Genomic DNA, 13,642 nt, shown 5'->3' with positions numbered 1-13,642 from the left:
AGGCACACCATGGATAACATCCCTTTCTGCAGAGTGATCTCCATTGATCACTACCCTCTGTCGCCTTCCACTCAACCATTTCTTGACCCATCCTGTCACTTTGGGACCCATCCCGAGAGCATTCCCAGCATTTGCTATTACAAATACTGTGTTTAAGTTAAAGATATCAGGCTGTACGGTGCTTGGAGTTAGTACAGAATCACCTAGCATCTCCTATTTAGGAGACATTAAGTAGTCCCGTGCTAACTGCAAAAATGTCAATTGATGTGCATTATTTGCAGTGCATTAATCACCACACACCTTCCATGACACTCCCCCTAACTGAAGCACTTCACATACTGTTTACCACACAGTAACTCCAAAAATACTGCAGTTAGAACATAAGATTTCCCGCTGCTGGGTCCATCATGTCCAGCAGTCTGCTCATGTGGTGGCCCTTAGGTCAAAGACCAGTGCCCTATTTAAGTCTAGTCTTACTTGCATATGTTCTGTTCCAGTAGGAACTTATCCAACCTTGTCTTGAATCCGTGAAGGGTGCTTTCTCCTATAATAGCCGCTGGAAGAACGTTCCAAATTTCTACCACTCACTAGAAGTTACTATGTGGTACACTGTGCATTATGGGGTAAATTCTAAAGGTCAATAAAATTTTGGCTCCAAAACACTGGGCGTTAAGCTAGTATTTTATAATGGCAGAGTTGCATGCCGCATCTGTCATAGAATACTAATGTAAATCCACAGTTATGTACCAAACTTCAGGTGCAACCACTCACGCCACAGTAGGCATAAATGTCTATGGTTGGCATAAATGTGGTAGCTGGGTGTGTAAACGCAACTGTTCTATAAAGTGGCGCACAGAAATAATCGGAATGCCCCGTCGCATCCATGCCCCTCCCATATTAACACCCCTTTGCACATAAGAGAAGTTAGATGTGCTGTATATAGAATAGAGGCCTGAGCCTATTATGCATGCAACAGCACATTAGTAGCAATTACTGCTTTTTAATGCCAATTATTAGTATTTATTGCCAATTTAGTGCCAATTAGTCAATTATATTATGTGCGTAATTGGCCCTATTCTCTGAATGTTCAATTGCAACTTAACCTTGGGCACCATTTTTTCTTGACACTCAAGATATTATAACTAGCTGTTCTAGGTCCCCTTTTATCAAGCCACATTAGGGTTTAAAAAAAAAAATCTATGAGCGTCGGAGCTTTTAACACAGAGGTCGGCGATTTAGAAAACTCTAACGTGGCTTGATAAAAGGGGGGGGCCCTATTTTGTTAATTACTTTAAGGAATTAACACAAGAAGACAAGTAATTAACACAAGAAGACAATTTATCTTTTCATGTACAGCTCCCCAGGTCTGGAATGCGCTTCCCATGTTTTTACGGGAGGAGAAAGTGTTTGGGAAATTTAAAAGCGAATTAAAAACTTTTTTGTTTAAAGACGCATTTGCAAATTAATTAAATTTTATTACACAGTGTTAATCCAGTTAATTATTTTTTACCCATTTTTTAATCTCCTTATGTGTTCTCCCTGTAAGTTTTTTCTTTACTATAAAAAAATGTATTTCTTTCCCTCTTACCCTTTGTTTACGTTATAATTGAAATTGTATGTAATGTTGTTGTTTCCTTACATGTATATTTTATTGTACATCGCTTAGAAATCTGATTAAGCGATTTAACAAGCAACCTAATAAACTTGAAACTTGATAAATTGTTGATTGTGAAACACTATTTTCAGAAGAAAGATGTTAATTTCTATGGTGCAAAAATGTCTATTTTTCCAGATATCGCCAGGGCTACATACAACTCAGATGAAAATCTTTTTTTAGCTTTGAAATCTAGAGTTTTAGCCCTGGGGCAATTTTTTTTTTTTCTAAAGTATCCATGTAAGTGTTTGGTATTCTTTCAGAATTAAAAATACATCTTTAGGGATTCATTACAGATAGAACAATTATTCTTTGAGATTTGGGAGTAAATTTGTAAAAGATTTAACACCCCCTCCACCCGCCCTTTTACAAAGCTGCGTTAGGCTTTTTTAATGCCCGTCGCGATGGCATTAGCTCTGACGCTTACAGGAATTCAGGATTTACGGTCAGTCTAGAGGAGGATTGACGGTCAGTCTAGAGGAGGTGTGTAGGCAGATTTATAGGCTTAAAAGTGATAAATACCCGGGACCGGATGGCATTCATCCGAGGGTCAAGAAACTGAAAGGGACCATAGCTGAACTGCTTCACCTAATAGCCAATCTGTCGATCACATCGGGAAAGATTCCGGAAGACTGGAAGGGGGCTAATGTTAAACCGATCTTCAAGAAAGGTTTGAGGGGAGATCCGGGAAACTACAGACCGGTGAGTCTGACCTTGGTACTGGGAAAGATGGTAGAGTCACTGATAAAGGACTGCATCATTGATCACCTTGACAGACACGGGCGGATGAGGACCAGTCAGCACGGTTTTAGCAAAGGCAGATCGTGTTTGACGAACTTGCTGCACTTCTTTGAGGGAGTAAACAGACAGATAGACAAGGGTGACCCAGTAGACATTGTGTATCTGGATTTTCAGAAGGCGTTTGACAAGGTTACATAGAAACATAGAAACATAGAAGATGACGGCAGAAAAGGGCTACAACCCATCACGTCTGCCCACTCTGCTTACCCACCCCCTGTATATGCCCTAATGACCCAATATCCTTATCTTGACCCTCGTAGGGATCCCACATGGGTATCCCATTTATTCTTAAAGTCTGGCATGCTGTCTGCCTCGATCACCTGCACTGGAAGCTCGTTCCAATGATCAACCACTCTCTCTGTGAAGAAATACTTTCTGGTGTCGCCATGAAATTTTCCGCCCCTGAGTTTGAGCGGGTGCCCTCTTGTGGCCGAGGCATGAACGACTACTTCAGATAATTGCGAGCCATGGAATCGAAGGTGAAATACTCACGTGGATTAAAAACTGGCTGGAGCATAGAAAACAAAGAATGGGGGTAAATGGACAATACTCGGAATGGAAGAGTGTCACCAGTGGGGTGCCGCAGGGCTCGGTGCTTGGACCCGTGCTCTTCAACATCTTTATAAACGATCTGGACATTGGTACGACAAGTGAGGTGATTAAATTTGCAGACGATACGAAGTTATTCAGAGAGTAGTGAAGACACAGGGGATTGCGAAGATCTGCAACGTGACATAATCATGCTCGAGGAATGGGCATCAACATGGCAGATGAGGTTCAACATGATAAGTGTAAAGTGATGCATATAGGTAACAAAAATCTCATGCACGAATACAGGATGTCCGGGGCGGTACTTGGAGACCTCCCAGGAAAGAGAGTTGGGAGTTATGATCGACAAGTCGATGAAGCCGTCCATGCAATGTGCGGTGGCGGCGAAAAGGGCGAACAGAATGCTAGGAATGATAAAGAAGGGGATCATGAACACATCGGAGAAGGTTATCTTGCCGCTGTACCGGGCCATGGTGCGCCCTTAACTGGAGTACTGCGTCCAGCACTGATTGCCGTACATGAAGGACACAGTACTACTCGAAAGGGTCCAGAGAAGAGTGACTAAGACGGTTAAGGGGCTGGAGGAGTTTCCGTACAGTGAAAGATTAGAAAAACTGGGCCTTTTCTCCCTCGAACAGAGGAGATTGAGAGGGGACATGATCAAAATATTCAAGGTACTGAAGGGAATAGACTTAGTAGATAAGGACAGGTTGTTCACCCTCTCCAACGTAGGGAGAACGACAGGGCACTCTCTAAAATTGAAAGGGGATAGATTCCGTATGAGCGTAAGGAAGTTCTTCTTCACCCAGAGAGTAGTAGAAAACTGGAACACTCTTCCGGAGTCTGTCATAGGGGAAAACACCCTCCAGGGATTCAAGACAAAGTTAGACAAGTTCATAATGAACAAGGACGTACGCTGGTAGGATTAGTCTCAATTAGGGTGCTGATCTTTGACCAGAGGGCCGCCGCGTGAGCGGACTGCTGGGCATGATGGACCACTGGTCTGACCCAACAGTGGCAATTCTTATGTTCTTATGAGTGTCAGAGCTAATTCCCCTGTGGCCGGCAATAAAAAAGCCTACAACAGCTTCATAAAAGGGGGAGGAGTTAGACCAGGGGTGGGCAACTCCAGTCCTCGAGGGCCGGAATCCAGTCGGGTTTTCCCCAATGAATATGCATTGAAAGCACTGCATCCAAATAGATCTCATGTATATTCATTGGGGAAATCCTGAAAACCCGACTGGATTCCGGCCTTCGAGGACCGTAGTTGCCCACCCCTGGGTTAGGCAGATGGCCTAATTGTTTCTCTTATTTGATTTCCTTATTATATGTAATGTTGGCCTCCCTTAACATGGGCTAGTTCATTTTCCCCCCTTTTATAAAACCGTAGCATGGTTTTTAGCACCAGCCACCAAATTCTATGAGCGTTGGAGTTGTTACCGCCATGGCCGATGCTAAAAACCATGCTACGCTTTTGTAAAAGGGGGGGGGGGGGAGCATATTTGGAATGCATCAACATTTTTATTTCCTGTAATTCTATTTGTATATCCTTTTCTGAGATTTAAATAATAATTTTTTTTAAAAACCACACAAACCCCCCCCCCCCAGTAACCTTGGGGTTTAGTATTTAATGTGATTTAGTTTTTCTTTTTTGTTTCTGTCCAGGATTCTGGATAGGAATAAGTTTTGATAAATCAAGAAGAACAAGTTCAATAAATGATGCAACCAGTTTTTCACTTTCTCCTTTGCGTTTAATTCTACATCAAGTAATAACAGCAAAAGAGTATGAAATAACAGTCAAGAACAGAAAAATCCAACCTGCAAAATGGTGACTCTTTGGTTAGATCTTTATTTATGCATGGCATGACCAAATAAATCATTTACTCCCCCTCCCCACAAAAAAATAAGATATTAACCCCCCTCACACACTTTTACAAAGCAGCAGGGCTTCAGGGCAGTTACCACAGTGGCAGCCGCTAGGATGGCTTTGTAAAAGGGGGGGATCACTTAGGAGGGAATGTAGGCTACCATTATGATGGGTTATTTTACTGTTAACCCAAGTTATTAGAAACAAGCCCCCTCTTTTACTAAGGTGCGCTATGCTTTTTAGCTCAAGCTAATCACGCGCTAAACGCTAACACGTGCATGTTATCCTATGCACGCGTTAGCAGTTAGCGCACGCGTTGATTTAGTACACATTAAACATGTACTAAAACGCTTAGCGCATCTTTATAAAAGAGGACCTAGGTCTTACTGCATAAAATGGGACCTTTGCTAAAATAGTACCAGTTAATGGTAAAATAGCATATCATAATGGTAAACCAGGTTGATAATTCTCCCCCCCCCCCCCCACCACCCCCAAGGGGATTTTCTCCCATACAGAGGATCATTTGCTTACAGCTAGAGAATGGCACAGGGACAGATGAGGACAGAGCTTGCAGAAATGGGGCAAGGATAGGAAAGAACTCTGGGACAGGATGGGAAAATGAGTTCTCGCGGGGATGGGGAAAAATATGTCCCCATGCCATTCTCTACTTATAGCTCATCCACACCGTTAACACGCATTGTTTACCACAGGGTCCACTGCATGAAGTAACACGCATTAATGCTATTAGCGGTTAGTAAATGACTCCCCCTTTTGTCTAAGAGGGAAAATGCTTACTGTGTAGGGCCCCATATAATAAAAATGTCGTTAAAATACAATGTCCAATCTACTGCTCTCCATTTCTTGAGACTTTAATGCTCTGTTACATGATCTTCAGCGCATTCTTGGGCAGTCTTGCAAGTCTTCCTTCTTATAACCTTCAAGTAAAATGGAAAATTCACCTGCAGCAATATTCTCGGAAGCAAACGTTGTAGTGGGATGAGATAAACAGTAGAGACCCAATATTCAGACCACGGGAGCCAGCCGGGCCGACTCCCGTGGTCGGCACTGAGCCCAAATATTCAATGCCGGGCCATTTTCATGACCAGTGTTGAATATAATTATCAGTCTGTGTTTGGCCGCTAAAAACATAGCTGGCAATGCTGATAATCAGAGTTGGCTGGCTAAGATTATAGCAGCCAAAGATAGACCAGTTATATAAGCAGCCTGATTTGGCAGATAGCTGGCTAAGTTGCATGATATGGCTGGCTATCCGTTAGCCGCTAATATTCAGCAACCATCTCGTGCTGAATATTAGTGCTTAGGTGGCCATCTGCTATTTAGCTCAGTGATTCCCAACCCTGTCCTGGAGGAACACCAGGCCAATCGGGTTTTCAGGCTAGCCCTAATGAATATGCATGAGAGAGATTTGCATATGATGGAAGTGATAGGCATGCAAATTTGCTTCATGCATATTCATTAGGGCTAGCCTGAAAACCCAATTGGCCTGGTGTTCCTCCAGGACAGGGTTGGGAACCACTGATTTAGCCAGCCAGGAGCTGTTGAACATCAGTCTACTCATTCAAGGCTCATAAAATTTGAGCAAACCCATTGTGAATGCTGGCAGGTCAAAACACATAAAGAACAGTGTTTCTGTCTCATTTAATTCACAAGAAATCTCTAATTCTTGGCTTTCTCACTGTTAAAGGAATAAAAACTATGGTCAATTTTTGTCGATTATTTTCTTTTTTATTCGTAAAAGTTTGGAATGACCTTCCTTCTATAATTAGAGTTCTCTCTCTCTTTCGTAAAGTACTGAAGACATATTTATTTCAGAAATTTATTAATGACCCTTCTTTTTCAAATAATCAATAAATAAAAGATAAAATTATGGCCTCAAAGATAGAGGGCTCCTTTTACAAAGGTGCGCTAGCGTTTTTAGCGCACACACCGGATTAGCGCACGCTATAGTGCGCGCTACATGAAAAACTACCGCCTGCTCAAGAGGAGGCAGTAGTGGCTAGCACGCACGGCTAAAACCACTAGCGCGCCTTTGTAAAAGGAGCCCATAGTTTCTGTTCTAATCGCCTGTATAATTTTACTAATATTTTGTTAACTGAGCCGAGCCTTCCAGTTGGGATGAATTGGTATAAAAGTTTAGATTAGTTAGCATGCTGTAACACTCAAAGGTAGCAAGAATTACTACTGAGAGCCCACAAAGGGAACTGACAAGAGGACAAAAATAATGCAGTAGAGAAATTTATGAATACTCATGAGAGAAATTTTCCAAAGCTAATATTTAGGGCCTGATTCGTTAAAAGTGTTCCTCCATGCTGTGCGGGAAAGAAGGCCTTGATGAATCAGGGGCAAATGTGGACTGCAGGTGCAATGTAGTATCAGATTTCTTCATACAATCCGTCTGCGGACCATAGCACCTCTAAGAAATATCACAGATTGAAAGGCAATTGCAATGAAATTACAGTTTACATTAGTTGTAAGTTCTTGTAGGCAGCTTAAAATAATGACTATCCACACATCCTGACTAGTGGTCATAAGCCTAAGTTAAACCTTAAAATTTACCAGCGTTCAGGTTGAGTTGGTTCCTCAATCAAATATCATTCTATAAATAAGAAGTGAGCTTGATACAATACATTTATCACTCCTTCTATATTCATTATCTATGCTGGGTTTCATATTTTTTTTAGAATTTTGCTTCAAACCTTTGTATTGACATTTGTTGGGGGAAGCTATCATCACTTTTGGTGGCTTGACCCCCCCCCCTCTCCCGTATTGCCATACGACCAGCCTTTCCACCATTATGGTTTCCACACATGCAAGACTTATCGTTTGCCTTCTGACACTGAGCTCTGCCCACTGACTTCCTGCATGAAGGGAAAAGTTCGTATGAAATTGCCTCCAGCTCTGTTCTTCAGTAATTCCATACTGCATTAGTCTCGGAACTGGCTTAACCTAATGGGCCAGGTGAGGTTCTGGTCCAGGGCACTGGCGTGAAAGGGCACCAAACACCCAGGGCTGTGATGTCACCGGCCCATCAGTTAAGCTGGAACACTTCCCGCCTCATCCTCCTGCTCCCTCTTCTGACTCAGCTGCCTGGTTTCAGCAGGATGCGGATTCGTAGGCCAGCTACTGTGAGGGGGAAGGGCCAGAATCAGCACAGGGAACGCAGCACTTCCCTCCTCCCTTCTCTGACATTACTGCTTGACACCGACACTAGGCTATGAAATCACAGCCTGCAGGTACCAGGCAGAGGCATCAAAGGAGGGAAGAGAGAACTAGTGGGGGGGGGGGGGGGGAGCATGGACCAGGACACCATAATCTCTTGAGCTGGCCCTGATTAGACAGGCACAGTTGGACTCTCAGCCGCAGCTTTATAAAAAAAATAATAATTAAATTTAGAAACCTCCTCACCCCCTAAAATTGAGTCTGCAGTGGTCAGCGGTTTTAAAATCACTGACAGCCAGAGCTGAATTAGACCTGGGTATTCAATGACAGCAGTGGCTTTCTTGGCTGGGTTGCCACTGGGAGTGGAGAACACCCTCATCCAGGCAATGTGTGGGGGGGGGGGGAAGGTCACAAGGCTGAAGTCTGGTATGCTTGGCTGTCAGTTCTGCCCCAGAACAGGAAGCTGATGCCAGAGCGGGCAGGGGGCTGGCAGTTCTGATGACAATGCGCCCGCAAACTGTGCCCCTCCCCCACCCACCACAGCTTCTCTGTGCACCCCCTTACTGCCTGCACCTGGGGTGGACCGCACCCTACCTCTCTATCTTTGGTATGGCACTGAGTGGCCGGGCCTAATCTGGGCACCCTCATTGAATATCCGGGTCCCATGCGGCCGCCAACATTTATGTGGATGTTGGCTGATAGACCGGTGCCCGAATTGCTGGGCAGATGAAGTTAGGACAGCACTGACCTGATTAGCAAATTGACAATCGCAGATAGCCAGCCTGGGCTTTGATCCGCCCCAATTCCGGTCCCAGATTGCCCTGGCACAGTTCAGCAGCACTGTCTAGTGGTAGAACCGGCCGAGACTTCTCCTACCGTGTTAAATAATTTTTGAAATATTATTGAGAATACACAGTTGCTATATGGGGGTGGGCCAAGGGAGGGAGGATTGGGAGGGGACTGGACTCACATTTGGCTCACTCTCGGATCTACTTCCCAACATTTAGTCTTCGTTCCCTCGCTTAAAACTATCAGCACTCGCCGCACCCCTTATTTGGAACTCTTTGCCCCTTCATATCAGGGAAGAAACAAACTTGGTTAAATTTAAGGGGGCATTAAAATGCTTTTTGTTCAAAGACGCCTTTGTGCACTGATATTAGCCCACCTTCCCCAAACTAGTAAATGGCAGCCATAAAGAAACTTCTCCCCCCTCCCTTTTGTTCTTCCCTCTTTATGTTCTCTTTTCTTTACTTTATTGTAGTCCACCTGTAGTTCACCGCTCTCCATCTTGTTTATTTGTTTGTCCATCTTTGCCTATGCAATCTGTTCATCTTTGGATATGCGATTTGTTTTATGTTTTTTTAATTAAAATTTGAATTCCCCATTTTATAATGTAACTCGCCTAGAATCCCCTGAATAGGCGATTCATCAAATTCTGATTAAACTTGAAACTTGGAAGTAAGAAACTCCGTCCCCTCCTCTGAGGTTTTTGTTAACCCTCCTCACTCCTGACCCAGTACTTAATGAAAAAATGGACAATGTGAAATAGGTTCCACTGCCAAAGACCTGTTTGTTTATAGTTGGTTATGTAGAGTTTTGGAACTAATGTTTACGAAACTGTTTTCCTTTCTATGCAAATAAAAGTACTTGAAAAAAAATTGAATATCTATCCTCTCTTAACTACTGCAAACACACAATTTCGACAGTGTAAATTCAGAATACATACTGTTTGCAACAGCAGAGAACCGAAATGGGATCCTCCTCCTCCAGTCGGTACCTGCCAGAGTTTGGAAGGTCCTTGCACTGTGATATAAACGCATGAAGTTCTGATTCTGGAAAACCATCCTGTTGGTAGTGCTAAAGATTCAGAAATGAATTATGATATATATGCTGCACCACTGAGGCTCTGTTTTCGTGCATGCCAAATATGCATGGCCAGTAGTTGCCAAGAACTTTTCGTTGCTCCTTTCTATTTGCATTTTTAGCCCCAGAGTGGGCTTTGGTGAAATACTGTGATTCTAAAGCCAGGGTTGGAAGCACAGTAGAGAATGACACGGTGACAAAATCATCACTGTCCCCGTCCCCGCGGATAACCGTGGGAAATAATCCCATGTCATTTTCTAGTGTCTATTTCAACCTCGGTCCTTCTACACCAGCATTCTTCAAAGCAAAGCTTGCGGGTCAGTGGTTTGAGGCCATTCATACTCTGATTCTTTTGGGAGCCAAGGATAATGAAGCCATTGTGACATCACTGATGTGATTGGCTCTTAGACACTGGTGGAATGAGGCATTATGACATCACAATATCTGCTCTGGATACCAGAGACTGTCATTCTGTAGTGTCTGTTTCAACCTCAGTCCTTCTACTCCAGCATTCTTCAGAGCAAAGCTTGCAGGTCAGTGGTTGTGCCCAATTATACTCTGATTCTTTCCTCTCTCCTTAAAGAATGACATGAAGATGGTTTCCCGCAGTTATCCGCGGGGACGGGAACAGTGATGAATTTTGTCACTGTGTCATTCTCTAAAGCACAGTCCTCTAGAACCAGAAAGAGGCCTGGATGTGTACAGCCAAAACAGCCATCAGATGTTTTGACTATGAACACAATCAATTGGCATATGCCGAGAATCTTGAAAAACAAGACTTGCACGTGACTCTCAAGAACTAGAGTTGTGCACACTTGTTAAATATTGTTCTAATCATATCCAGCATAAAGATGCAGAGGAAAGCTGGAGTCAACTAGACCAAGTCCAGGAAATAAAAGGTGAATTAATTTTAAAAGCTTGCTACAGTATGACCTCCTCCGCCCCCCCCCCCCCCTTTCCTTTTTACCAATGTATTTAAACCTAACAAGGAGAGGCATTACATTGCAAAAAAACACAGTTATTCATTAAGGCAATATAATGCTTTAATGTCATGAATCTACAAACATTTTTGTTAGGTAATGCAAACAGTCAGCAAAATAATAAATTTGAAATTGACAGAAATTAAACTTTTCTTCCTGTAGTCCTCAAATAAATAGCAAATAAAGACTGGACAGTATCTTGATAGAAACAGTTCCATTTAGCTGCAGAGAAGCAAAATGGCTGCAAATCATTAAACTTTAGAACAGCAGTATTAGCAAAAAAAAAGAAAAATAAAATTAGGGCTTCTGATTTTAGGTTTCAACAGATAAAACCCAATAAAATGGTGACCTGTGAAATGTGTGCAGGACATTGACACGCCGACAATTCCACCCTGACATATGCACACAGGACAAATGTGCACAGCCCTTGCCTTCCCATTTGTGCTCTCAGGGGGAGATTGGGGGGCGCTCTCATTGAGGGGGTGTGGGGGGAACCCCCCACTACACTACAACTTCCACTTTCCTCAATGCTTTGCCGATGTGCTCTGAAGGGGGGGGGGGTGATGTGCTCTAAGGGGGGTGTCACTCTCGCGCTCTTAGGGGGGGCCAACATGCTCTCAATTAGAATATTCCCGCTACCCCCCCACTACACTTACAATTGTGCCCCGAAATTCCCACTCCCTTCATGTGTACACTTGTCGGTGCGCAGAATTGTTGGGGCGCAATTGTCCTGCGCGCTATTGACGGTGTACCCAATAAAACACACTGATGTGAAAAAGTTAACTAAATAAAATAGATGTTTACTGGATAAACGCTGGAAAAGACTTCCCCATAGAGAATGACACAGTGACAGAATTTGTCGCTGTCCCCATTCCCATGGATAACCTCGGGAAACCATCCCCATGTCATTCTTTAAAGAGAGAGAACATAAGAACATAAGAAGTTGCCTCCACTGGGTCAGACCAGAGGTCCATCCTGCCCAGCGGTCCGCTCCCGCGGCGGCCCATCAGGTCCGCGACCTGTGAAGTGGTTACTGATCATTTCTATAACCTACCTCAAGTTCTATCTGTACCCCTCTATCCCCTTATCCTCCAGGAACCTATCCAAACCCTTCTTGAAACCCTGTATAGAGTTCTGGCTTATCACCTCCTCCGGAAGCTTGTTCCATGTGTCCACCACCCTCTGGGTAAAAAAGAACTTCCTAGCATTTGTTCTAAACCTGTCCCCTTTCAATTTCTCCGAGTGACCCCTAGTGCTTGTGGCTCCCCACAGTTTGAAGAATCTGTTTTTATTCACTTTCTCTATGCCCTTTAGGATTTTGAAGGTTTCTATCATGTCCCCTCTAAGTCTCCTCTTCTCCAGAGAGAACAGCCCCAGCGTTTTTAACCTGTCAGCGTATGAGAAATTTTCCATACCTTTTATAAGTTTAGTCGCCCTCCTCTGCACTCCCTCGAGTACTGCCATATCCTTTTTGAGGTACGGCGACCAGTATTGAACACAGTACTCCAGGTGCGGGCGCACCATTGCACGATACAGCGGCATGATGACTGGTTGTGATACCCTTTTTGATGATGCCCAGCATTCTGTTTGCTTTTTTTGAGGCTGTCGCACACTGCGCCGATGGTTTCAGTGATGTGTCAACCATCACCCCCAGATCCCTTTCAAGGTTACTCACCCCTAGCCGTGTTCCCCCCATTTTGTAGCTGAACATCAGGTTCTTTTTCCCTACATGCATGACTTTGCATTTCTCTACGTTAAAACTCATTTGCCACTTATTTGCCCAGTCTACCAGTCTCGTTAGGTCCCTTTGCAGGTTTTCACAGTCTTCCGTGTTCCTCACCCTGCTGCAAAGTTTGGTGTCATCAGCAAATTTGATAACCTCACATTTTGTCCCGGTCTCCAGGAAGAATTAGAAGTATGGATGGGCACAACTACTGACTCTGAGCCTTGATTTCAAGAATGCTGGTGTAGAAGGACTGAAATTGAGATAGACACGAAAGAATGACACGGGATGGTTTCCCACGGTTATCCGCAGGGACGGTGACAAATTCTGTCACCGTGTCATTCTGGTACTCTCTACCCTCTCCACTTTTTAAAACAAATGTATTGTAATTTGTAAATGTGTATACCTGCTTAGGAACTGGTGTACATGTCTGTGGCTTCATTTTAACCATGATTTATTTATTATTCAGCTTTTCTGGGACAGTTTAAAAAAAACATATAGGTGCCTACATGTCTTTATAAGTTACAAATAGGTGACTACTTGACTTTTCTACTTAAGTGGCCTGTTAAAAAGCCATTTTCTTTGTGATGTAAATGACTTATTCAATTAATATTTTCAACACAATACAGAAAGCTTTTCAGCAACTATTTTCATTTTTGATGGTAACCTAGGAGATATAAAATTATATATAAATAGATAGATACAGATATGGATATATATGTATATCTATCTATCTATAATTAATTAATTATAATATTTAATTATATATAATCAGTGCATTTTTCCTAGCAAAAAAGGTTCCATTACTCAAATACCAGGCCATTCTTCAGGCGTAGGGCGATCACTGAGGGGCTTACCCCACCCCATAGTAATCAGGCCTCCTGCAACCAGCCACAGAATCTAAGAAAAGGCAGCACTTAGTATGCAGAACCTAAGCTCTTTTATTAACAATTGGGGACCATGGGTCATTTTTATCAAGCAATTGAAAAATTGCTGGTACATGGTTTACCCGAGTACTCCGTCAA

At 43.2% G+C, this 13,642-nt stretch overlaps 1 protein-coding gene across 3 annotated transcripts in view; it reads right to left on the bottom strand.

The window, feature by feature from the left end:
- Positions 1-4,836: 4,836 nt before the first annotated feature.
- MCOLN3 (mucolipin 3) overlaps positions 4,837-13,642 on the bottom strand; it is a 41,785-nt gene continuing 32,979 nt past the window's right edge. For all 3 annotated transcript variants that reach the window (XM_033916554.1, XM_033916556.1, XM_033916555.1), the window contains 2 exons: positions 9,778-9,908; positions 4,837-5,806 (listed from right to left, as the gene is read on the bottom strand). In XM_033916554.1, coding sequence (XP_033772445.1) covers positions 5,800-5,806; positions 9,778-9,908 — 138 coding nt within the window. In that variant the 3' untranslated portion in view covers positions 4,837-5,799. The remainder of the gene's footprint in view (positions 5,807-9,777; positions 9,909-13,642) is intronic.

This window comes from Geotrypetes seraphini, chromosome 12, assembly GCF_902459505.1.
Source record: "Geotrypetes seraphini chromosome 12, aGeoSer1.1, whole genome shotgun sequence".
NCBI lineage: Eukaryota > Metazoa > Chordata > Amphibia > Gymnophiona > Dermophiidae > Geotrypetes > Geotrypetes seraphini.
This window is presented reverse-complemented; position numbering and strand designations above follow the sequence as displayed.